This window comes from Semicossyphus pulcher, unplaced genomic scaffold (assembly GCF_022749685.1).
Source record: "Semicossyphus pulcher isolate SPU_LCO1_2020_fin unplaced genomic scaffold, fSemPul1.0.p SCAF_17, whole genome shotgun sequence".
In the NCBI taxonomy this organism is placed as follows: Eukaryota; Metazoa; Chordata; class Actinopteri; order Labriformes; family Labridae; genus Semicossyphus; species Semicossyphus pulcher.
Window position 1 is genome coordinate 10,464,473 of NW_027211681.1, and position 23,376 is coordinate 10,487,848.

At 39.8% G+C, this 23,376-nt stretch overlaps 2 protein-coding genes and 1 long non-coding RNA gene across 3 annotated transcripts; 1 reads left to right on the forward strand and 2 right to left on the reverse strand.

Annotated features, from left to right (window-relative positions):
• The first annotated feature begins 7,131 nt into the window (after positions 1-7,131).
• On the forward strand, positions 7,132-11,940 carry emp1 (epithelial membrane protein 1). Its single transcript, XM_069666634.1, has 5 exons — positions 7,132-7,223; positions 8,067-8,157; positions 8,565-8,664; positions 8,841-8,981; positions 10,467-11,940. Exons 2-5 carry the CDS (start codon positions 8,083-8,085, stop codon positions 10,625-10,627), a joined length of 477 nt encoding a protein of 158 aa, XP_069522735.1. The 5' UTR covers positions 7,132-7,223; positions 8,067-8,082; the 3' UTR covers positions 10,628-11,940.
• Positions 11,941-11,942: 2 nt separating this feature from the next.
• Positions 11,943-17,201, reverse strand: f8a (coagulation factor VIII associated). Its single transcript, XM_069666632.1, has 12 exons — positions 17,123-17,201; positions 16,620-16,666; positions 16,239-16,311; positions 15,277-15,436; positions 14,982-15,050; positions 14,768-14,888; positions 14,568-14,660; positions 14,270-14,334; positions 13,158-13,239; positions 12,971-13,017; positions 12,534-12,589; positions 11,943-12,418 (listed from the first exon to the last, which is right to left on the reverse strand). Exons 1-12 carry the CDS (start codon positions 17,179-17,181, stop codon positions 12,337-12,339), a joined length of 954 nt encoding a protein of 317 aa, XP_069522733.1. The 5' UTR covers positions 17,182-17,201; the 3' UTR covers positions 11,943-12,336.
• A 187-nt stretch (positions 17,202-17,388) lies between these two features.
• LOC138595212 (uncharacterized) lies at positions 17,389-23,208 on the reverse strand. Its single transcript, XR_011308460.1, has 6 exons — positions 23,041-23,208; positions 21,369-21,638; positions 19,571-19,686; positions 18,634-18,762; positions 18,401-18,511; positions 17,389-18,307 (listed from the first exon to the last, which is right to left on the reverse strand). It is a non-coding gene; the product is annotated as an uncharacterized lncRNA (long non-coding RNA).
• Between the last annotated feature and the right edge of the window lie 168 nt (positions 23,209-23,376).

Here is a 23,376-nt window from a genome sequence, read left to right on the forward strand (position 1 = left end):
TTGGTTTCAGCTTCTAAAATATGAAGGTTTTGCTCATTTTCTTTTGGGTTAAGACCACTGTATTTAGAAACACCTTTGACTTTCGGATATTTGGACTGTTTTTCTATTTTACAGCATAAACAAAAAATGTTTTTGATGAAGCTTTTTAATTAGAAATTAAAATAAAAGTTAATTACAGCTTAAGAAAAATCAACAATACACTATATACTGTATAGAAAACCTGGACAAAATTTTGTCTTGCAATAAATGCATGCATCCTATGCAAAAAAACGTTGTTCCTCTATATTTGCATACTCAGCAAGAGCCTGTCAAACAACATTCAAACAGCAGCAGTCAAAACACCACGGTGACATATATGGCGAGTATCACTTATCTTACCTCTGTCAACTAACAGTTGTGTCAGTCCTTCTCCTGAGGCAGTGAAAGTCATGACACTATGATCACACTGCACCAAAGGCCTCATAGACTGCCACTCATTGAAACGTGGACTGGAGTCAAGCGATGGGCCATAAACCTTCCCCTGGACTCCATCAAAACCTGAAGGATAAAACATATAAAATGAGGTTTTAGATTGGTTCACTCTCTATTGCTACATGTTAACTAACTCAAGTACACTGTTGACTCACAACGTATATTTAACAAAATAAGAATCAAAATCTTCGCAGAGATAATATCCTCGTTTTTTATTCCAGGCATTCTCGCCTGTCAAAAACTGGAGCCTACATTACCCACAATGCAACTCGACAGTTAGCTAGGAGATTCGGGATTGTTGGCTTTGAGTTGATGCCCTGTAGCCTATGAAAAGTAGGCCACAGAGGTCTGCTGAATTAATTTGTATCCAACTCAACACACACAGCTTTACATGTTCAAACGTTTAATTTTCAGACGCAACCGACGCTGACTTAAGTGACGTCACTTGAGGTAATTTATCCGTCTTTACGCAGCTAATACTTTTATCCTATATATTTAGTTCTCAACAGAACCTTGTAAACAGACTTTGGGTCTCAAAGTTGCTTTTACCCGTAAAGTCCGCTTGATATCCATCTTCGGAGCCCAAGGAGAAAGACCTTTGTTGCGGGCTGATGTTACCAATTGTCCAAAACGAGCCATTAAGCGCGAAGTTCCTGTCAGTCTCATCTGATTTAGGTACGCTGAAATGCGGGACTCGCCCTCCGTGAAAGGCAGCAGATTCTTGCCGAAGCTCGTTGAGACCTGGCTGGTTTGATTTCCCTAGACGTGGACTCTTGATAACCTGTTCAACCAAGCGCCAACCCCGCTGCTGTGAGTCGTGTCTTTTAATCCGTTCCCACTTGTTAGCTGTTGACTCTTGAAGTTGGTAAGTCCACAAATCATCCTCCCGCTGCCCTAAACTTACCGAAGAAGTAACTTGAAACGTGTTGAAATAAACTGTTACCGCTATTAAAAACAAAGTTGTTTTTCTTCTTTGTTTGCGAGACATCGCTTGATTGTTGATGCTTTTTGCTCACGAGCGCACAGAGGCGTCACCTGGACATGGTGGAGATTAATTAAGGGTCATCAAGAATGGACCAATTAAAACTCTACAAATGCAAAGAGGGTAAGAAGAAGTGATGTTTCAGGTTCAGCCAAAAAATATATACAAAGTTAATGTGTATTCCTATTTATACATTTTTATTTCAGGTGTAGCTCATGTTTGGCTTTTAACAACCTATAACATTACTGTAGGTTTGTTTCCTGATATCTCACTACACTTGGCCATTATTGGTGTTTTTAGACGCAGTATGACTCAGACTGACGTCCAGTTTCATGCATGTCAAAATATAGTAAACATCCTTATGGTTTCCAAAGATAGCCTACTTGTACTGCTTTGCTTATCTGATCCGATGATCCTAGCATGTTAGCATATTCTAATCAGTATAAATAAAAAGTACAGCCGACACTAAAGGGAAAAGTATTGGACCAGAGGAAATTAAGATCAGATTATGGCACAAGATGTAAGTCAGATGAGTGCCCAAAGTCCTTGGACTCCTTCCTGGGGCATGAATGTCTGAATTCAGTAATTCATCCAGTAAGTGTGGAAACATTTAACTTTTAAAACCAGAAATCGGAGAATCGCAGGCAGAACGATGTTGCCATCCTTAGAGCCATGCTGCTTGTATGTTTAAAAAGTGAACACAAGGAAAGGATTTTTGTCTGGTAGCTTGTGTTTGTCCATTAGATTGCACGATGTCTCCTCTGTGCAGCCTATAAAGAAAGTGTAGTTGTTTCTGAAAGATTTCACTCTCTCAAATGAGGTTGTTTCAGCAGCAGCTACTTATGTAAAAAGTCTCTCCCATGGACACCCACTGCATAAGTGATGTTAAATTGAACTTTCTGCAGAGGCCCACATGTTGTGATGGGAATAGAAAAACTCCAGTGACTCAGCTGTGACGTACAAGGGGAACCAGCTCTGCTAAGGAGGCACCCACTCACCATTCACAGTGAGGATATGACAAACCAACAAGGGTCAGATGTTTCAATCTTTACTTCTTTTCAGACTCTCTGGCAGAGAAAACACTTCCTCCTGCTCTATTTCTTAACCCTCTGACAGAATACTGCTCTCCAATGATTTTCATCTCAGCTGCACTATAATGAAAACAGAGACTCTAATCGCTCCATCAGCTCACAGTCATCATTTCAAAAAAGATATTTCACACTGAACGCGAAGGAATTGATTCTCTCTGAAAGAGATATTTGGTTTCAATAGGTCTGGTCCACAGATTCTTCAACTAAACCCACCCCCACTGTGGGCCTCTGATGGATTATCACATGCAAGTCACAGAGTAGAGCATCTGATTTTCTTCTGCAATCTTTGAAACATTCACTGCCGACTCTTTATATGAGCTGCTTAAACTTTACTTGTATATTTAATGTAATGCCATTTCATGTTCTGCTTCAAAGAGAACTATTGTGTGTGTGCTTGTTGTTTTTCTGCACTAACCTGTCTCCTATTGCGTTAATCATTTAAACCTGCCTTGTAGAGCTTTTCACCTTTAGTAGGGCTGTGACCCCTGCTTTGTTTATTGTTCATGCACCTGGGTGAGGCGACACACATTCGTCACAGTATCCTCACAGGTGGAGGTACCACACTAAGAAATGCAGTGCCGTGCCACCAAAGGAAGGAATGAAGATACTGATAGAGCCCGTATATTAAGGTTCTGTTATTACTGTTAAGGTCAGAGATGTACTTGTTTTTTAACCTTGCGTTCGCGTACACAACTGGCTGCGTGATAAACGTAATTGTTCACATACTTCTCTATGCACTACACGTGTTATTGGAGGATACCTCTAGAGGGCACACCAGAGAGGCCGTATGCTACTACCATATATGAGGGATGTAAACAACAGGCATGGCCACACTCGAGGAGGTTACTATTATGTTAAGTCAGAGGTCACGGCAGAAAAAGCGACAGCTTTCGTGCGTTCGGTGGACAGAACACACTGTTGGCACCGCCCCAACTCCGTTTCTCCAACATTTTCCTTCTGTTCACAGTTGCTGTGTTGACCCTATCACATCCCCTCTGCCTCTACGTTCATGTGCATACTGCATCTTGTGTATGTGTAGTGTTATTTTTTGAGAACATGCACTGCCGACGCGCCAGGAAGTTTATCTCTGGTATAACATGAGAATGTAAAATGTTAAATCAACATGTACCGTGCCGAATAATGCTAAGTGCTACTCATGGTGATTAATGTTGGGCCTCTCTTTAAATAACATAACAAAGAGTCGGTCTAGATCTGCTCTTTTTGTAAAGTGTCTCGAGATAAAATTGACGCTGAAGGCAAACTAAAAAGGAAATGACCGTCAGTGAGGAAAATCAAGAGTTACAACCGTAACAAAGGGAACCAACTGTAAAGGTTATCTGGGACGTATGTGGCCACAATTGCCTTTTACCACCATAAGGTGCCACCAAATAAAACGACACTGAGAACTTGGAGATTACAACTTTAAGTAAACATTCTGAAAAAGTTACAAAAAAACATCTAAAAACTTAAGAATGATTATAACAGAGACTTTGAAGATTCTGGGAATACAGCGTTGAGTGTTTTTAAAGGCCTTCTGACCTTTTTCAAAGGTCGCCTTGAGTCTGTTAGAAGCGTTATGTCTAAAGATTGTTTCATCCATCGATGAAGCTCCACAAATAACTGTATGAGAGCCCTCAGTGTAGATCCAAGCCAAACCACAGAAGAAATACATTCCTCTTCCTGTTTAACTTAAATCACAGAGGCTGTACATACTGTACCTTCCCTGCTCTCTGCACTCAGCCATGTGAACTGAGTATGTGACTCTCACCTCATGTTATTGTGCCGGCCACAGATGACCTGAGTGGGAGAGTGTTGGTATAATTCCCGATCCTGATGTGTTTCCAGGTCAGCCGGCTGGTTCTGTGAACAAATGAGGCAGAGTCAGTTTGAGAGCAAAGGAAGCAATTATGGTATCTCTCCTCATCCCACCTCCAGCAGGATAAGCAGCCATTGTAGTATTTAAATAAGACTTCCCTGGTCCATGTGGTCTCCACTGAGAGGCCCCAGCCTGAGGGGAGATAAGACAGAGGCAGAGATTCACTGAGGCCTGAAAGAAGAATATAAAACATCTTTTACTTGTATTCTGTTTTTGTAGAAATATGGTGTCTCATAACTACTCGAGCATCTCTTATCTTAGATAGGTGATAAAAGGCTTGACAAGATAAGCACTGTCTGCCAGATTATCCCCTAATAACATGGTATCAGACGTCTGCAGCCAATAATAACACCTGTCTGACAGCATCTATTTAAAATGTGACAGTTTGTGGTTATAATATGTGAGTCTGCTTTATCTGAAGTATGTTAATGTCGTCCTTCCTGCTTCACCTTTGAAATCCATGCTATCTGTGAACACTGTAAATACTATACCAACCATCTACCTCTTATGGCAACCTGATACATAATAATACTTATCTCAGTGTCCGTACAATGAGAGTTATGATTCTGATTTGATAATATACATTATTTAGTTTTTTCCTGTTCAGCATTACCCTTTTGTGCTCCCATTTAACACAGGCCAGCGTGCAGGGTGAGAGCTGAATGTCTTAAAGCCCACTAATGAGTTTAAATGCCAGAAAAAGGTTCTTACACATATTATGTGAATGACCTTTCCAGTGGAAACTCAGGCCCCTGCATGTGTTAATATACCTATCTGAAATACTGAGTATTTGAATGTCAAAATAGAGCTAATGTAAGGGTCTATCTACAGTTATATGGACATACACGTGTGGAATGACAACAAGAAGGGGAAAGACAAGTTTCAACCTTTTAAGACTGTTTTCTTTTCGTTTTTACCAACTATTTTTAGATGATTGCATCTTTTACTTGACTTAAATTCCTTTTTATCTTTATCATTTCTAACCTCTTCTTTTTTCAGTCCCTTGTGTAGATTATGAGAAAACTTTACAGGGAAATAACCATGCAGTTACAGATAGCATAAAGGTTCTGCAGTGAATAATGCTTTGTAGCAGATAACACTTCTAACTAGGGATGCACGATATTATCGGCACGTTATCGGATATCGGCCAACAAGCTGATATCCGCCGATATAATTAACCGATAAAATAATGGGCTGCTGCATACTTGATTAAATGCCCGACCTCGGCGCAATGTCCCCGGCGCGAAGAAGACCTGTGCGGCGCAGCGTGATGACATCACGTGTGTCTACCTGCAGCATGAGAGAGTTAGAAGCCAAAATGTCTGTGGTGTGGACGTTTTTCAAAGTGTCCGAAATAGATAGCAAAACTGCTGTTTGCAATGACTGCTCAGCTTCGGTGATGCGAGGAGGAGCCAAGGCAAAGTCTTTCAACGCTACAAACTTGATTAACCATCTCAAGACCCGTCACCCCGACCGCTGTAACAAATGTGATAAGAGTATCACCATTACACTGTACGCTCATTCTAATACAGAAGAGAGTTGATGATCTCTGCAATTAGGTGTGCTGGGAAAAAATATCGGTATCGGTTATCGGCAAAAGATCCAATATCGTGCATCCCTACTTCTAACCTCTTTTGTGTCTTTATTGTGTATGTGTGAGTGTTTCGCACCTTACATGAACCCTGAGGCAGTATTTGCCTACATTACATGCTTTACTCAAGTTGAGTATATCTTCGGATCCACTGGGCCTTCTGTTAAAATCAGAGTATGTCCACATTAGGCCGGTTACATCTGTAAACACTCATCTTTCTTTCTGTTTCAATTTTTCCAAAACAACAACGTAGTCCAGCTCAGTGAGGACTGGACGGCAACTGTACCTTGTTTTTTTGGATGCCAGATTTACATTTCTCCGTGATGAAATGTATCCTGTTTTGTTGCAGGCTTGGACTCAACTGAAGATCATGTAACACACTCGGCTTGTGTTACTGCAGAGAGAGCAGAGTCTGTGTCTAGTGTGAGAAGATTAACTGCAGGCACACGGATTCATCTTTTTTATTGATTAACCTTGATGATAATTTCACTCTCATGCACAAATTTCAGCTGCATCTCCATGAGGCGATATTTTCATTTCCCTCTTTAGTTGCTGAAAAGTGTTTTGCCATCAGAGAGCTATGGTTTATGGAAAGATGGAGATGCCTCTGGTGTCACTGCGCTGCTGTTTGTGATGCTTCTTAATGTCCCGTCTTTGTTGAAGTCATTATATGTGCATAATGAACCAGCAAATGGGTCTGAAGGCAGAAGAAAAAGAAACATTAGCACTGCTCTGCGAGATGTTTTTCTGCCCATAATTTCATATTCATAGGAAAACACACACTGTAGCTGCTGTGGTCAGTTTGTTGAAGGGAAGGGACTCAGAGGTGAGGAACTGAATTAAAGAAATCATTTTGAAGCAGCCTGTGGGGAGGGGTTTTGAGGTCTAATAAGAGAGCTGAAACATAATTACATTTGAAGCAGCTTGGGGCGTTAAAACATTTCAGAATAAACGATGTTGGAGTCTTTACTCCTCTTTACGCGCCGTTTGGAGTCTAAGGATGCAACCTGAAACCGTTTAGTTTGTCTGGACGTTTCATTGAGGGGGGGAAAAAAAAGTAAAAACTTTCTGGGTGGGGCTTGGTGAGAGGAAAGAGAGGGAATAGAGAGAGGGAAAACAGGGTGATGTGTGTGCTGTGAATTCAAAGCTGGGTGGGTCTACTGTGTTTCACATTCCCAAATAACTCCGGGCCGTGCGTTAAAACGCTTTCAGGTAACGTTTATCCACGCTGTTTACACTTTAATGTTATGTTGTTTGACTGCGAGACGTTCACGTGCATTATTTGTTTTGTTGGTGGTGTAGAGTGCGAGAAAGTTAAGTAGTAGAGATTTTCACTGGCGCTTTGAAGAAATGTGCGGATGTGACCATAAGCGCATAAAAAATAATAATAGGACGCGCGACTCTATGATTTTAAGATCAACGCAGAGTTTGAAAGTCTCAAGTGTTTTTAAATCTGGGTTATAAGTTAGAGGTGTGTTAAGTGTATGTTTCTGTCGTGGTATTCTCGCGCTCTTTTTAAAGTTGTTGACTATAGTACAGGGCCTGTGTGTGTAACGGAGCAGAGCCCATTGGGGAATGCCCTCACACCGTCTAAACAAATGCGCCTTTCTTGTCGACGGAAACAGTCGACAGCAATAAAACAGTTAGTCCTTAAGAAGACGGATAAGTGTTTCTGGTCGCTACAAGTAAATAGTAATTCATTCGAGCCTTAAAATATAGATAATAGTTTTTTTTCTCTTTTGTTTTTGAACTCATAAGACATGAAACCATTAGTTAACTGAGCAGAGAGTTGAATCTGACAGCGGATGTCTGTTTTCAAAAGTGTCCGTCCGCGAGACTTGTGGGGCAGGTTTGGACTTGCATGTTCCAGCTCACCTCTAAGTATTTTTTCTTTCTGTCTGAAACAGTATTTATTCAGGACAGCGTGCGTGCGTGCGTGTGTGCGTGCGTGCGTGTGTGTGTGTGTAAATTGATTCTTCGAGCCTGTGTCACAATAAGTCCGTGCCTGGAAAATAAATAATGGCGTGCATCCTTCCGCCTGTCCCCTGTTATCAGTTTTCAGAAGGCCACAATGTTGGTGCTGGCTGGAATCGTTGTTGTGCACATAACCACCATCATCCTGCTTCTGGTGGCCACCATAGATAATGTAAGTACTTTCTATTTTCTTGTGTTCCCTATTTAACACACATCTGTGTTTAGAGGAAGAATACTATAGTTTTATATGAGGTAGTACACTAACCAAAGACTCCTACATTTCAGAAAATATTGAGCCTCAAGCGGTTTGTATTTCTCCACAAATGCTCAGGCCAGTACATGTGCCGTTAAGCCACTTGGGAACACTGTAGTCAATTTCTTTTTTTGTATTTCTCCAGTGTTGCATATCTACTAAATCAGACTTTCACCTTACATAATTAATAAAAGACACTGAATATGTCTGTCGGCATGTATATGTGGGAAATGTCTTTTTAAAACACATGTTGATACGATATAAATCTGCATAAATAATAAATGTTCTTACTATCTTGTGTTGTCTTCTCCTCCTGTTGTCTTCAGGCCTGGTGGATCACTAACACAGTATCCACTGATCTGTGGGGCAGGTGGGAGTTGACAGGCTCAGACTGGCATTACGTCAACCTGAAGGACTACCCAGAGGGTAAACATTGATCAATGATCGGAGAACTGGTCATTAAATATCAAAAATCAGATCATTGTTTCTACATGTGTCCAACTTTATAGCAAAAGATATCCAACATGATTCCATGTTATTGGTATTAATCACAATGTTTCTTGTACCTGTGTCATTGTGTTTCTGTCGCCCGGCTGCCGCAGAGTTTCTCCAGGCGGTTCAGGCCACCTCGGTGCTTGCCTGTGTGTTTGCCATTCTGGCCCTGTTTGTGTTTGTGGCCCAGCTGTTCACCCTGCCCAAAGGCCAGAGGTTCACCTTCACTGGCATTTTACAGCTAATCGCCTGTAAGTAACCTGGAGTCAAACGTCCTGACCTGCAGCTGCAAGATATATTGATTTATGTGCCAGCTTCTTACGGCTGACATTTTTAGCTGTGTGAGACCTCAGGGGTTTTTAGACCTCTGTTTCTGTGTGACTTAACTGGATAGGAACTACAACATTTTACGTGTTACAATGTTTTCCCCCGCTGTCCCCAACAGTTCTTAGAGCATACCTGGACCTCAGTTTGCATCCCTTACTTGACATATGACCCAACACTTTTAAAGCAGCGTGCTCAGTGTGTCTGCATGATGGTGTTAAAACAAACGTGGGTGCAGACACAGGAGGTCAGTGATTTTTACTCCTGTGTCATCAGGTTCAACAGTCTGCAGGTTCAGTTTAACCAAACACTAAATCAGCTGGTTTGGCCGGGTCAGCTGGAGACTCTCAGGCCTCAGTGACACATGACTGAAATTTTTTTTTTTTGCAAACACAGCAATATAGGCTGCGACTATGAATCTCATTAGCGATTAATCTGATGATTTTTTTTGGCGCAATTTTTGGTCAGTGTTTTGTCATAGAAATAATCATACAGGTGTCAAACATACGCTTCACAATTTAGGAAACACAGCAACAACTATTAATTGATTAGTTGTCAACATTAAATAAATCACAAGTATTTTGGTTATCGATGCATCAGTTTGATGATTTTTTAAACAATTTTTGATTCTAGCTTCTCAAAATTAAAGTGTTCCAGTTTCTTTCCCCCTTTATGACAGTAAACTTAAATCATCAGGTTGTTGAAAAAACAAGATCTTTGAGAACGTCAGCTTAAGCTTTGTGAAACACTGATCGACATTTTTCATCATCTGACATTTTACTGACCAAACAACTAATCGTTTAATCGAGACATTATTCAACAGATTAACAACAAAATAATCTTTAGTTAACTTTAGTTTACATTTCAGTAGCTGTGACAGGAGCATTTCTGCTTTCAAATGTCAAACTATCAATCAAATTATTTCCCCGTTGATCATAAACTTGACGAAACATTTCAGCTCCAGTACGAATTACTTGTCTCCAGTATCGGCAGAATATTGTGACAATAAGGCTGCAGAACCTTAAATCTGTCACCAAGTTACAATATTCAGCGGACTATTCAATACTGAATGGCAGGGTCACTTTCAGACCACTAAACCAGGTGTTTAATTTATACATTATCCTATACATAAAAAATGACTGAAGCTCTTTGACCAACATCTCTGTGGCAAGATCGTTAAAAAGGAGGGTCAATACTAGAATACGTTTGGCACGCTGCTTCTAGTCCATAATAAGTCAAAGTGAAAGTAATGACGTTTGAACATTTTCTTTGGTTGTTATTGGAAAATTGAGGTTAAACTGCCTCATTTCATTGTGATGAACATCTATGTTCATGAGCCTGACCTTATAACAGGAGAAACATTTGCCCTGTCCAGATGAACACAGCATTACCCCCCATCTTCTCCCCCGCAGGCCTGTGTATAATGATAGCAGCATCAATCTACACGGCCGAGCTTCACACGAGCGACACAGAGGGAGGGTACGGACACTCCTACGTCCTGGCCTGGATCTCTTTTGTCCTCACCTTGCTCCTAGCGATCACCTACCTCGTCCTGCGGAAGAAGAGCGAGTGAGAGGAGAGGAGGAGCGAGGGCAGGCCTGGGATCAGGTTCCCGGGTTTGAATTGGAGGGAAGTTAAACAAAAGGATTTTAGTTTCAAAATTTGGTTAACAAAACGATTGTTGATCTGCTTTTGCAGCTAGGAAAATGTGTTGGGATAAAGTTTGATTGCTAATAAGAGCCATTTGTTTATTTTTTTTTATACTTTAAATTGAAGTGGAACCCATGATTACACCACATGAAGGGCTGAACCTGACCATTTTGACCAAGTGTGTACCCTCTAAACAGTCTAAGCATAAAATTATTAACCCCATCCTTTAAACCATTACTTCTGTAAAGGTTTATTTCAAATTTTGAGAAACATATTAATTTGCTTTCTTGCAGAGAACAAGATATAAGGACTGATCCCTCTCATGTTAGCTTGACAGTTAGCTTAGCTTAGCATACAGCCTGAAAACAGGGTAACAACGAGCCTGACTCTGTCCAAACAACATCTACAAACCAACATCTCCAAAACTCACTAATAAAAATGTTTTATTTAGTTTAAACAGAAATAATTTGTTCTAAAGTATGATTTTTATGGGGAGCTAAAAGCTGGATTTCACTGCTAGCAGCCTTTCCTGTTTAAATGAGGAAATTGGTGAACTTTAGAGGTGCTGCATGGTTGATTTGGTTACTTTTGGACAGAGCCAGCCTAGCTGTTAATCTGTTTACTCTTTTTCTGCTAAGCTAAGGTAGCTTCATGTTTAGCATACAGAAATGAGAGTGTTATAAATGTTTATTTCAAATTTTCAGGAAGGAAAAAAAAATCCCAAACTGTCAAACCATTCCTTTCAGAAGGAGTAGAAAGAGCCGTAGTTTTTGTTGAAATTTGGCCAAAGTAAACGTTGAATCATCCTGTATAATCTCCTTGCGAGGCTGACAGCTAGTACAGCAGGTTCCCAGTTAAGGATTAAGAAATCGCTGTATCTGTGATGTGCAGTCTCCCCGTGTCAGTACTTGAACAACCAGGAAAGACGAGTCTTAATTTTCAGTACAAGTAGTTTTAATCATGTATCAATATTTTACAACTGAAGTATAGTGTATCCTTTTTTTTATCTCTGTACATTGTAACCATTATATTTTTGTAACATTTTGTACTGAGTGTTTTTTAACAGTGTTTGTGTGTCTGTAGTTGGCTGCTATCATAAGAAAAGTACGTGTTGTACAAGTGAGCCTAAAGTGAACCAGGGACGAGGATCGTGGTGTTTCATGTCACAACTATGCAATAGAAAGTTCTGTTTGTAATTACATTGGAATTTAAGCCATATCGTTGATTAATAAAACAAGTTATATCACAATGACTTCATGTTTAATGTGTTTAACTTAAAGCAACAAAACCTACAACATTACATCATATATATGTACGAGTTGGTCGAGCTCTGAAGTCTGCGCTCATTGGAGCACACATGAATCCAAACATATAATTAAATTCAGTCTTAAATTAACATCCTGAAATCATCTTAATCAGGATAATAAAAAAAACATACAATTTTAAAATCTAAATGGATTTTCACTGATTTCTAAATCTGCACGACTACGTTTATTTTGGGCAGAGGTTGGTCTTTAGTGCGTTTCTGAAAACAACACTTCTTCAGGCCTTACAACAGACCCAGTCAGGAACAGGAATGTTCCATTATATAAAGTATCGCTCCCAGAGGAAGTGAATAAAAAGTGGACTCTGCTAGATGCCTTGGCCAGACGGCGTGATGCGCTCCTGAACCACCAGGTGGAGAAGGTGATTCTGCTCTGCAGTCAGAAACGGCCTGAGGGGAAGAAACAAACAAACACAAAATCAATATGGAAAGTTTAGACTCAGAAGCAATAAAAAAGCTGCTCAGTCCTCATCACATGATGGAAATCACATTTTTGAATGCTCACCATAACTCAGTCTGGAGAGACTTGAGGGACTCTGTGTCTTTCTCCTGACACGCCATCTGCAAAACAGATTGCTGTTAGAAACTGCACATGAAACCAGTACGCAAGATTCAGACAACCTTGACAAGTTCTCAGAGTTTTGTCAATATTTACTCTCTCTTAGAACTGTTCAACCACAACAAGCTGCTTTACAGAATATCTTTTTATTAAAGATATCTTAAGTGGCAAATAAACATCAAGAACCAAGTAAATATGAATTTCCTCATATTGAAAAAAACAAACAAAACTGCAACTACAAAAATAATTAGTCCACTGACAAAGGGAGATTCAGCACGTTAATCACTGTTAGATGAAGGCCTTGAGGACCATCACATTTCCTGTATGAGGCAGGAAGGATCAGGAAATCCTGTGAACTGAAGTATGTGGATGATGAAACTCACCACAACAGACTGCAGGAGCAGGAAAACATTCTCAGGCAGGAAGGTCACTGAAGGAGAGGACGAGAGCCATGTTTACACCACTTCAAACAAACGACACTCAAAGGATTCATGTTATGATTTCTGAATCACCAGTGAAAAAACTCATATGTTTTTGCTTTCATAATAGTTTAATACTAAGGTGCTTTACCTTGGCTGTGAGGGTCAAAAGACTCCCATGCGTATCGCTCCAGGGTCTGAGCATGCTCTGGTAACAGCTTCTGAGGCGGAGGCTGCACAGGAAACCAGCAAGAATGGACCATTAAAGTGCTGCTGCACCACTAAGTCATGGGTGATATCAATACTCCTGGCATCAGCAACGCAATATGCTCTGTTGCCCTGCTGATGTGGAGGTGTTTCCTTCTTTTAATGTAAGTGCTCTGCTTTCTGGCAGGTCAACTTTTGCCCAGTTGTTGGCTGTTTGGCACTGATGTATTGGCAGGTGTTCATGTTGCTAAGCATCTGTGGTAAAAATACTCTGCACAGGATAAACTCCAGCTTTACGAAGTGAAACTTCTTAGATTCACACATTCTGAAAAATAATGGTTCCTTATTGAGGTTGCATTTTTCACTTCAGTCATATAAATAGTATCAACTCCAGTCAAGTTATTAATAAAGCTAAATATTAAAAAAATCCCTTAAAGGGGCTTTGCAATGTTTTTCCTTGAAGCCTTGATTTAGAGAAGAAACCCCCCTCCAATAACATTTAACGGGAACATTTGTACTAGAGATAGACCGATATGGTTTATCAGGGCTGATACCGATACCGATTATTAGTAGTCAAGGAGGCCGATAACCGATATTTGGAGCCGATATTCATTTGCAGTAAAAGTGAAAATATTGGCGTCAAAATTTTGAATAATACAAACTCCAACACTTAACTTTGTTTATTAAACAAACAAACAAAAAGCGCAGGGAGTTCCCAGGGTCAGCAGCATCTCTTATAAAGTAAGACTAAACTAAATAACTAAATAAATAACTTCCTGAAGTTTTATTAAGAAAATAAAACAAAGTTAAATAAAATTTGCAAAGAAATGAACTTTTTCTCCTCTCCGTCGGTGTGTGTGAGCACTCTGCACTCTTATCGGCCGTCAAAAAAAAAACAAAAAACAAAAAAGATGATGATGCCGATATGCGTCAAAATGCCGAATATCGGCGCCATTAATCGGCCCGGCGGATAATCGGTCTATCCCTAATTTGTACTGTGATGTTGACGGTTTTGTTGTCATATTTTGTCTTTATATTTAAAATCAATGAGCTTACCTCAAGCAACATCAGCAGGAGCACTCTAGAGATCTCACATTTTGCCACAATGTCAAGAAATGCACCTATTTTCAGGAAAATGAAGAGAAATTAAGATAGTTAGTCACCGTCATCACATAAAGTGCAACAATCATATTAAAGCAGGAAAAGGGACACTGCCTTAAAATAGTGTCCCGGGTTTCTTTTTCCTTAAACATTCACCCTCTCATCACAGCATTACAGTGCGTTTGCAGGGGATCCATTCAAACATGAGATCATATTAAGCAGATCGAGCCTGTAAGTCAATGCAGAGCCTCACCAACAGGGGTGCTGGTGCCTGGTAGCTGCAGTCCTCTCTCCTGACACATCAGCTGCATCTCAGTGAACACTGACAAAGCACCGTCGTAGTCACCTGTGAAAAACACACGAGATTACAACTGCAGAAGATCGAGATTAAACATAGAGACAAGCTTATTAAATCAGCTGCAGATCAGATGAAAATGGACGGACTGGACTTACGGGTCAGGATTTTACACGTGGCCATTTCTCCCATCGACAGCAGAGCTTCGATTGGAGTCTGTGTCTGTAATTCTGCAGCCCTCTGGTAATGAACAATAGCTTCTCCTGGTCTGTTCATCTCCTGTTGATACCACAAGAGGAGTTATGATACAAAATGTTCCTTTTATTTGCAGTATATATAAAAATCAAACATCAAGACAGCTTGAAGTTTTACCTTGAGCGCGTTGCCAAGTTCTAGACAAAGGCTGGCTGCCATCACAGGCTGATTCATCTCAATATACACCTGTAAGCCATTTGTACATCAGCATTATCTCACTGTCTTTATAGGAACGTGGAAACAATGCAGGGATGTACTTTATAATCTATTCTGCAACACTTAAATCTGTTTATATATTCCACAAAAATTGCCAACAAGATACGAATACTATACTGTATTTCCCAAATATTTAAAGTGCATATCTGTTGCTCTAAAGCCCTAAAAATGTCAAAAACCAGGAATCACAGTTTACCTTGATGGCAAAACTGTAGCAGTTGAGTGCAGCCTGAAGGTGCTCATCAAAGCCCGGAGCCTGCAGTGCCCTGTTCTCCTTCTCAGACGTGAGGAAGAGGCGAGCGGCGTCGGTTAATGCCAGAGCCTCCCCGGGAGCGTTAAAAAGAGTCTGCTCACACCTGCAGTGAAGACATTTAGGATTAGCAACAACAACAGGTGCACCATCAACAGTAAACATGTCACTATTACCGTGAGTGATACAGGCTCCCTCTGGCCTAATTACAAACATATCTGTCACCCTGTGGTGGTTTATTGTACGGTACATGAATAACTAGGAACATTCATAACTCACTTGAAAGTACCTTTATGACGTCACCTGGCAATCTGTTTGCTAAATCTTAAACATGTAGCACTCTGGTTGCTATGAAAGCAATTTACGCCCTAAAGTTTGTGAAATGAGTCACAAATTACATTTACACGATTCTTATAAAACAGTTGTTATTTAAGGAATCTTTAATGATGTGAGAGTAGGATTTAAAATACACTACGCAGTGTAAACTTAAGTGAACACATGCACGTTATATCATTATATCCACATGCGATTCCTGAACACCTCTTCTGGGAAAGTTTTACACAAAATCTGAAACTTGGCTTGAGGGATTTGCTCCCATTCAGCCACAAGAACATTAATACGGCTACTCATAGATCTGTGCAGGTGTGGTGGTCACTTTCAACTGGGAAAATACATGTCTTTATGGACCATTCTTTGAGCATGGGGGGAATTTAATGCTGAAGCATGACGGTTTCAAATATTTGGAAATAAGGGGTCTAGCAGAAACCAAACAAACAGCAGACCAAGAGTACACAAAGTAATTAAGTATGTAAAGGTGTCTACAGGGGATCTCTTGTATTGTATTAGACACTGCGGTTATTGAGTTCACTCAGGTTCAACAGGTTTAATTATACAATGTGTCAACTCACCGAGCCATAGCGAGGTTACAGAAGGCAGCATACTGGAGGCAGTCCTGCTGCTTCAGCTCCTTGGCTAGCTGACCTGAAACAAATGTGTAAACAGAAAACTGAATATGAAAACAGTTTGATGACATAATCTCTTGAACATAGAGGAGAACAATTTATTTTTCTTATTGACAATAAGTACAAAGTTTCAGGTAAAATATAGTGTCTGATACAAATAGAGCATGAATGCTACAAAAAATGTAAGAAAATCACTTGAGAATAACATAGATGAGAACAATAAAAGACTGGATTTGGTGTCATGTGGTGCGCACAGAAACAATACTGTTTTGACGTTTAACAGTGTAAAGGAGGCGTTAGGTTATAAAAAAAGGTTGAGTCACTTACCAAACTGCTCACTCGCCTCAGCTACATTTGGCTTCCGGAGAAAACGTCTACGTCAAGTAAAGACAGGACATTATTTTCCATAATATCGTTATTTGTTAGCTGTCAAGCTGTCTTAAATACACTTCAGCTGAACGCGAAGGAGCTAAACATAAATGAATGTGTGCACCGCTAGCAAAAGTGCAGTAGTGCAGCTAGCTACATAAACGTTACCGTTAGCTGTCAAATAACACAACAAAACATCAGCTACTCTTTGTCATGGAACTAAGCAAGACAACTAAAATCTACATACACGATACTCACATTAAAAACTGCATTACATACAGACAAAGGATGGTTAAATAATGTAGATATAGTACTGACAGTGGCAAGCTAACTGTTAGCTTGACCTAGCTTACTACATTGGGCTAACTGTATACATTTCGCACTGATGCCAGATAACGTTACACTAATCCTGAAAATCTACCCTCTCTCTATCTTAAGTAATTTGCCTCAATGTGCCTTACTTTTTCAGTTTATTTGAAACAGCACGGTATCTCGCCAGAAAATCGCCCTCTGCAGCCATGATCAGTGCAGAAAAACACAACAAACCAACCCGGAAGTGCGACTGACAGGCGCTCGTAGAATCAAGATCTCAAGATTTAATTGGTCAACGTAGGCAAAGGGGGTGGGGCTTATCATACCAAAAAATAATCCGAATGCATAAGGATTGTTGAATAAAAGCAGTAGTCATTTGTTTTCAGGCAGAAATCAGACCGCGGCAGGTGGCAGGAAGAAAATATTTATCTTTTTCAATTTCTTTGACAGCCAGAGACAGAGTCACTGTAGATCCAGAATTAGAAGTTATATGCAATGCTGAGTTACTTTTCTTCCACAATGTTTCACATTAAAATAGCATAGTTATCTATTTTATACTTACTTTATTTATAGGCTTTAGCTTCTTTTTGCTGACCAAATTCACATTTTAGAAACATTGAACATTGTTAGAGTAAATTAAACACTCAGTCAGAATGGGCTCCAGCATCCATCCATCCATTATCTATACTGCTTATCCTGTTCAGGGTCACGGGGGGCTGGAGCCTATCCGAGCTGTCCCAGCTGTCATTGGGCAGGGGTACACCCTGGACTGGTCACCAGTCAATCACAGGGCTGACACATAGAGACAGACAACCTTTCGCACTCACACCCACACCTATGGGCAATTTAGAGTCACCAATTAACCTTATAAGCACACTCCAAGTGTGGGAGGAAGCCGGAGACCCTGGAGGGAACCCACGCATGCACGAGGAGAACATGCAAACAACATTCAAATTCTGGTTACATGTTCATGCATTTGTATTTTTGATCACAAAGTATAATCCTTTATAATGTAACACAAAGGCCATTCTAATCTGCATATTGAGTACTTTTAATGTTTTGAGCACATTGTGCCGATAATTATTTTGTATTAGAAATTCAGAAACCTACATGTAAAAGTATTTTTACATTGAGTTCTTGAGATGTATACATTTAAAGAATATCAATGGTTTCTCTGCCAAAGGTAACAGGTGAAAATGACACAGCAAAGCAAAAACAAAAACAGCTTCTTATATAAATATCACATTCTGTTGGGACAATGTATTCCTGATTTAAAAATTTTCATAGACAGACTCAAATACGCCTTCTTGCTGCTGTTGTGTGGTTTGTTCCGTCTGTGGAGGAAGAAGAAGACTGGTCACTAACTTTGTTGTTTTTTCACTGATAACAGAAAACCTGACTTCACAACACCTCATGTTTACACTGACCGTTTTTTTGACTTTCTTTTTCTTGCCTTTAGCTTTGCTTTGGTCGGGCTCACTGTTGGCAGCTGAGTGGTCAAGCACATCATAAATGGACCTGGGCCGATGCTCCAGACTCTGAGAGAATTAGTTTCCAAGAAATACCCAAATAAATAAATGCAGATAGGCGAAAAGAATTATAAATTGTAATTCAAGTGAAATGTTTCTGTCTATATACTGATGAGTAGAAAGGTGCTCACAGCATAGAACGACGTAGCCGGAGCTGTTGTTACATCCACGCTGCCTTCCTGATTCGCCGTAGTCGTCCTTTCTTCTCTATTCTGCTTCTGTTTTCTGCAGGAGTCGCCACATTTAGTGATGTATTCTTTCTAAAAAATGACACATAACACTTTAATTAAAAAAAACTGTGACCAAAACTGTAATGCAAACAAACTACACAAAGGCATATGTGGGGTTTCATGTGATGTAGCAATACCTGAAAGAAGTGGCATCTAGTTTTGTGTCTTGTGACTGGAGTTTATCATCAAATGCTCCAATATAATTCTATGCACTTAATAATGTGGCTTGTTACCTTTGGACAATACAAATATCACAATCCCTGCCAGGATGAGGGAACTGAAAGTGCTGGCTGCCATGTAGATTGTTGTTAAATAGGACAAAGTAGTTCCTCTCCCGGAGGTAGGCCTCAGTTTAAGAGTCCAGCCCAGTTTTCCAATCTATTTTTTAAATACACTGTGAAGTATTACAATAATGGTTGCAAATTACAGTTGTATCTATCCTACTCTTCTTTTAAAGGGTCTTGAAGGCAGAAGATAGTACAAGTACTGACCTCTATTTGCATTAAATCTTTTGCCAACTGAGAACTCTCAATATCTTTTTGTACAGTCAGTTGTGTAAAAAAAAAAGATGAATTAAATTTTTAGGCAAACTTAAGAATCTGAAAGCTTGACGTTGAAAATCTACTTAAATTTAGACAATAAACTAGTGTCAGTCAAATCGAGACTAGGAACATTAAATAGAAGATGCTAAGCTGGAAGTGGAACTAATCTCCAACTCTGCTCTGTCAGCTTCACTTCCCTTATAACAGCACAGTTTAAGTCTGTAACAAAGCATTTCTCTAACATTGAAACCTGCTGTTTCTTAATTTTACAAGGTTGTGAGCATGTCACTTCTTACCCAATTTCCTCTGAAGACACACACAGAGCCGACGACACTGAAAAGCAGCAGCATGCCAGTGAAGATAGCCACTATGCATTCTGTATAATTCCACGTTCCTTTTTTGTAGCCTTCATCTGGAAAACACACAACAGCTGGTAAATTCCTCAGCTGTCAAGCACGTAGTCTGCCAATTAAAGATTTCATGTTTCATATCAGTGGACATTTGGGTTAAACAGAGTAGTCTGTTAGCATTAGAATTAGCCCACTAATAATCTCTATTTACAGATTCCACATAGAAATGTACAATCTGTTGGCAGGGACGTGGGTCTCTGGGATGGCAAATGTTCTGCTTTCTGTTTGTAGTACGCTTGTAGTCCAATAATATTGACCAATCACGTATCAGCAGGCTGCGGCGTATGCAGGAAAAAGAGTCCATGAGGAGAGCAAAAGCAATGATCGATCTGACCTCTGTTCAACAAACGAGCATTTTAAAAGTAGTTTTCTTCTCCTCTTGAGGACAGACCTGACAAAGTATCATTTTACTTTTTACAAATCTGCATCATGTTGTTGAAATTTCGGCCGTTAACTACAGTAAATCACAGGATAAACTGTTCCTTTTTCTGTGAACAATGCAGCAAGCGGAAAAGGAAGTTGTTTAATGCTTCACGTTGGCTACATGCTCCGGCATGTTCACTGTTGTGCCCAGAGGCTATATCGTTGTAGGTCTACAGCCAATGGGATCCGAGATTGACCCACAAATGGCTTCTTACAACCCATCCGGGGTTCTGGACCCTCCATTGGCTCCCGAGATAAGTCTGAAGGTTCCTGAAACTATCAGAGGTAAAAGAAGGAATATCATATAGTTCTGTTTATTTTATTCCACTTTTCTCTGAAGCTTGGTTTGGGCAGGATATTTCCACTCATTCTACATTATTAAATCATTATAAATCACTTGAACTGCTTTAAACTTGTTACCATTGTTATTAAAATATTACACGATATTGGGATACAGGATACACATGATAGCTTGTATGAAAATGTTCATATTAATTCATAATACCATGCAGAATAATTTATATTCAACAAGACGCTAGTTAAATCACTGCAAAACTGCCATCACGTTCTACATTAACTTTAAGCATGTTACACAGCTATTACTGGTGTGACTTAAAACCAAGCAGTGGATGTAGCCAAGAAGGTTTTCCTGGTCTTTCACAGCTTTAAACCCTCAAGTTTTCCATTTTGGCCATTGCCATCTTAGTTTTTGGGGTGATAAAGAAGGTGGATAGGCATTGTTAAGCATCTATCATAATTGACAAGGCGCTTAGGAAGTGACATCACAGAGTAGCCACACCCTTAAGCATATCCTGTTTTATCCTATTGTTTGGGTTTTTTTATGGTTAATGGGACCATAGTTTGCTACATGAGCATCAAACTGTATTGAAGAAGATTTGGAACCAGACATTGAGACAATAAACTTGTTTATGAGGTAATACATTAAAAAATAAGAGTTTATTTTCTTATAGACCTCTAGAAGACAGGTGTAAGGCACTTTTTAATTACTTTTTTCAACCTGGAGGCTACATCTCTTTAAACGGTCGATGATTGCGCCACATACAGTAAGGTAAAAAAGTTGGGACCACTGCCCTATTATGTGAGGACCAAATCAGTAGTAAAGTCATATTTTTTACCAAGTAAAAAAAAAGAAATAACTTATCACCTTCAATTTGAGGAGGTCACACAACAACAAAACCCAAGAAATGCATTACATCTGGTAATCCTTTTCACTCCCCTCTTTCATTCATTTTTCACCCACCTCTCAGCCGAAGAAACAAGTACACCGTGGCTTTCTTATACTGACAACTGTATTCTCCTGAGTCGATCACCTTTTCCAGCTCCAATGAAAGTGACATGCTTTCTGGCTGGTTAGGTGTGGCAGCGACTTCACAGCTGTAAATCTGTTTGCCTGAAGGATCCGTGCACTTCAGAATGTCTTTAGTCTGGTTTACTGGAATCATCAAGTCCGCTGTAATGACGACCGTTTCGTGTTGGAAAGCCACAAACACTGTGCTGTTTAGAACTATTCCTGTGATTGGACACAACATGATTAGATAAACATTTGTAACAATATAGTCATTAGACACTTATTCAGGGTTCTTACACTTTTTCACCAATGATTTTCCATGACTTCTCCAAAACCTTTTACTGAATTTCCATGACCAAAATAAATTATTTTATCTCAATGGGACCACCGAAAACTAATTATTGTAACACTAAGTAAAATTAGGTTTACATCTGAAATGTATGGTGCCTCTTTAAAACAAAAAAAACACCAGACAGGTACCCTTTCTCATATTTTAATTCCAACAGTTTAACATTTTTGTTGGGACACTTCTAACAGTAAGAGTCTTTTAAAGTGCGGAGCAAGCCCAAAAGTACAGACATAGGCACACTACTTCTCACCACAGGTAAGTTTCCCTGCAATCTGGCTGTCCGGGAACATAGCGGCGAAAAGACGGCTTGTGTCCTCGGATGACTTGAATGAGTAGTGTGAATTCATGATTTTTAGTGCCCACAGTATCTCCGCTTTGGGGATTTAATTTTTTGCAGAAACGTCCAAAGTTGTCTGCTTTGTTGCTGTGGAAACTGTAGTAGTGTTGCTGGATGTCCTCACAGCATCAGCGTTCATAAACTCACCTATGGGTATTGCGCTGCTAGCAAATGCGGCTACAGTCTCGTGCTTTTCCCCCTTCAAGTGGCTAACGAGCGCTGCCTCGCCCATATTCCAAATGTCAAATGTTTTACAGCACAGTTTGCATTTAGCACGTCTTGGGCCAGTGTCTTTGGCCAGCCATAATTAGCATTTGTCCTTAAAAAGCCATGTATTGTTGAAGCTGCACTTCCCTGGCATTTTGTCGGCATCGTCCGTTTGCTAGCACTAAGCAACTCCAGGCTAGTGGGTGTGCCTGCAGTTCCTACGCGCTTGCACGACGCATGCCCAGTAACACAGACTAAGCCAGACTGAATAAACTTTTCACACCACCAAAATATCATGACGGTCAGTGGCAATTTACATTTTATTACGACACATTGATTTTGTTTGGATTAATTGATGAAACTTTAGATATATTTCCATGACTTTTCCAAAACTTCTGAAAAAATGTTATTTTCCATAACTATTCCAGGGCCTGGAAATGCATTTTAAAATTCCATGACTTTTCCAGGTTTTTCATGACCGTAAGAACCCTGCTTATTAAGCATCAACATCCCTGTGTATCAACTGTATTAATTTGCTGTTTCTCCCTCTTTTAGAGGCATGAAATTTGAACCTTTTACCATTAGCTTGTACATAAAAAAACATTGGTATTGAATGTAATCATAGTTGCTGATAATATGAAGCTACAAACACACGTATTTGTAGACTCATATTAGCGTTCCACAGGTTTTTAACAGCACAGTTTCAGTTTAAAACATTTTAGATGGCTTACTTGGTTCGCCCTGTCCCGAGCATACTGATGGAAAGTAAACTATAAATATCCAGGTAAACTTGAAAAAATGTTGCCGACATTTTTGATGTTGTCCCATGTTGTGATTTCAAGGCTTTTTGGGCGGCTGTTTAAAGTCTGCTTTGTTGAGGGAGTTGCCCGTTAATACTCGGTGTTTCACAGTTTTCTAGCTATATAAACTGAAGTGTTGTGTTTCCTGTTTCTAGCAACTTCCTCAAAAAAAGGTTATTTTTTTCTGGACACTGACTCATTGAGGACACTGAATTAAGGGACCAGAGCACTTATGATAAGAATATTCAGAATTTGGTTTTATACATT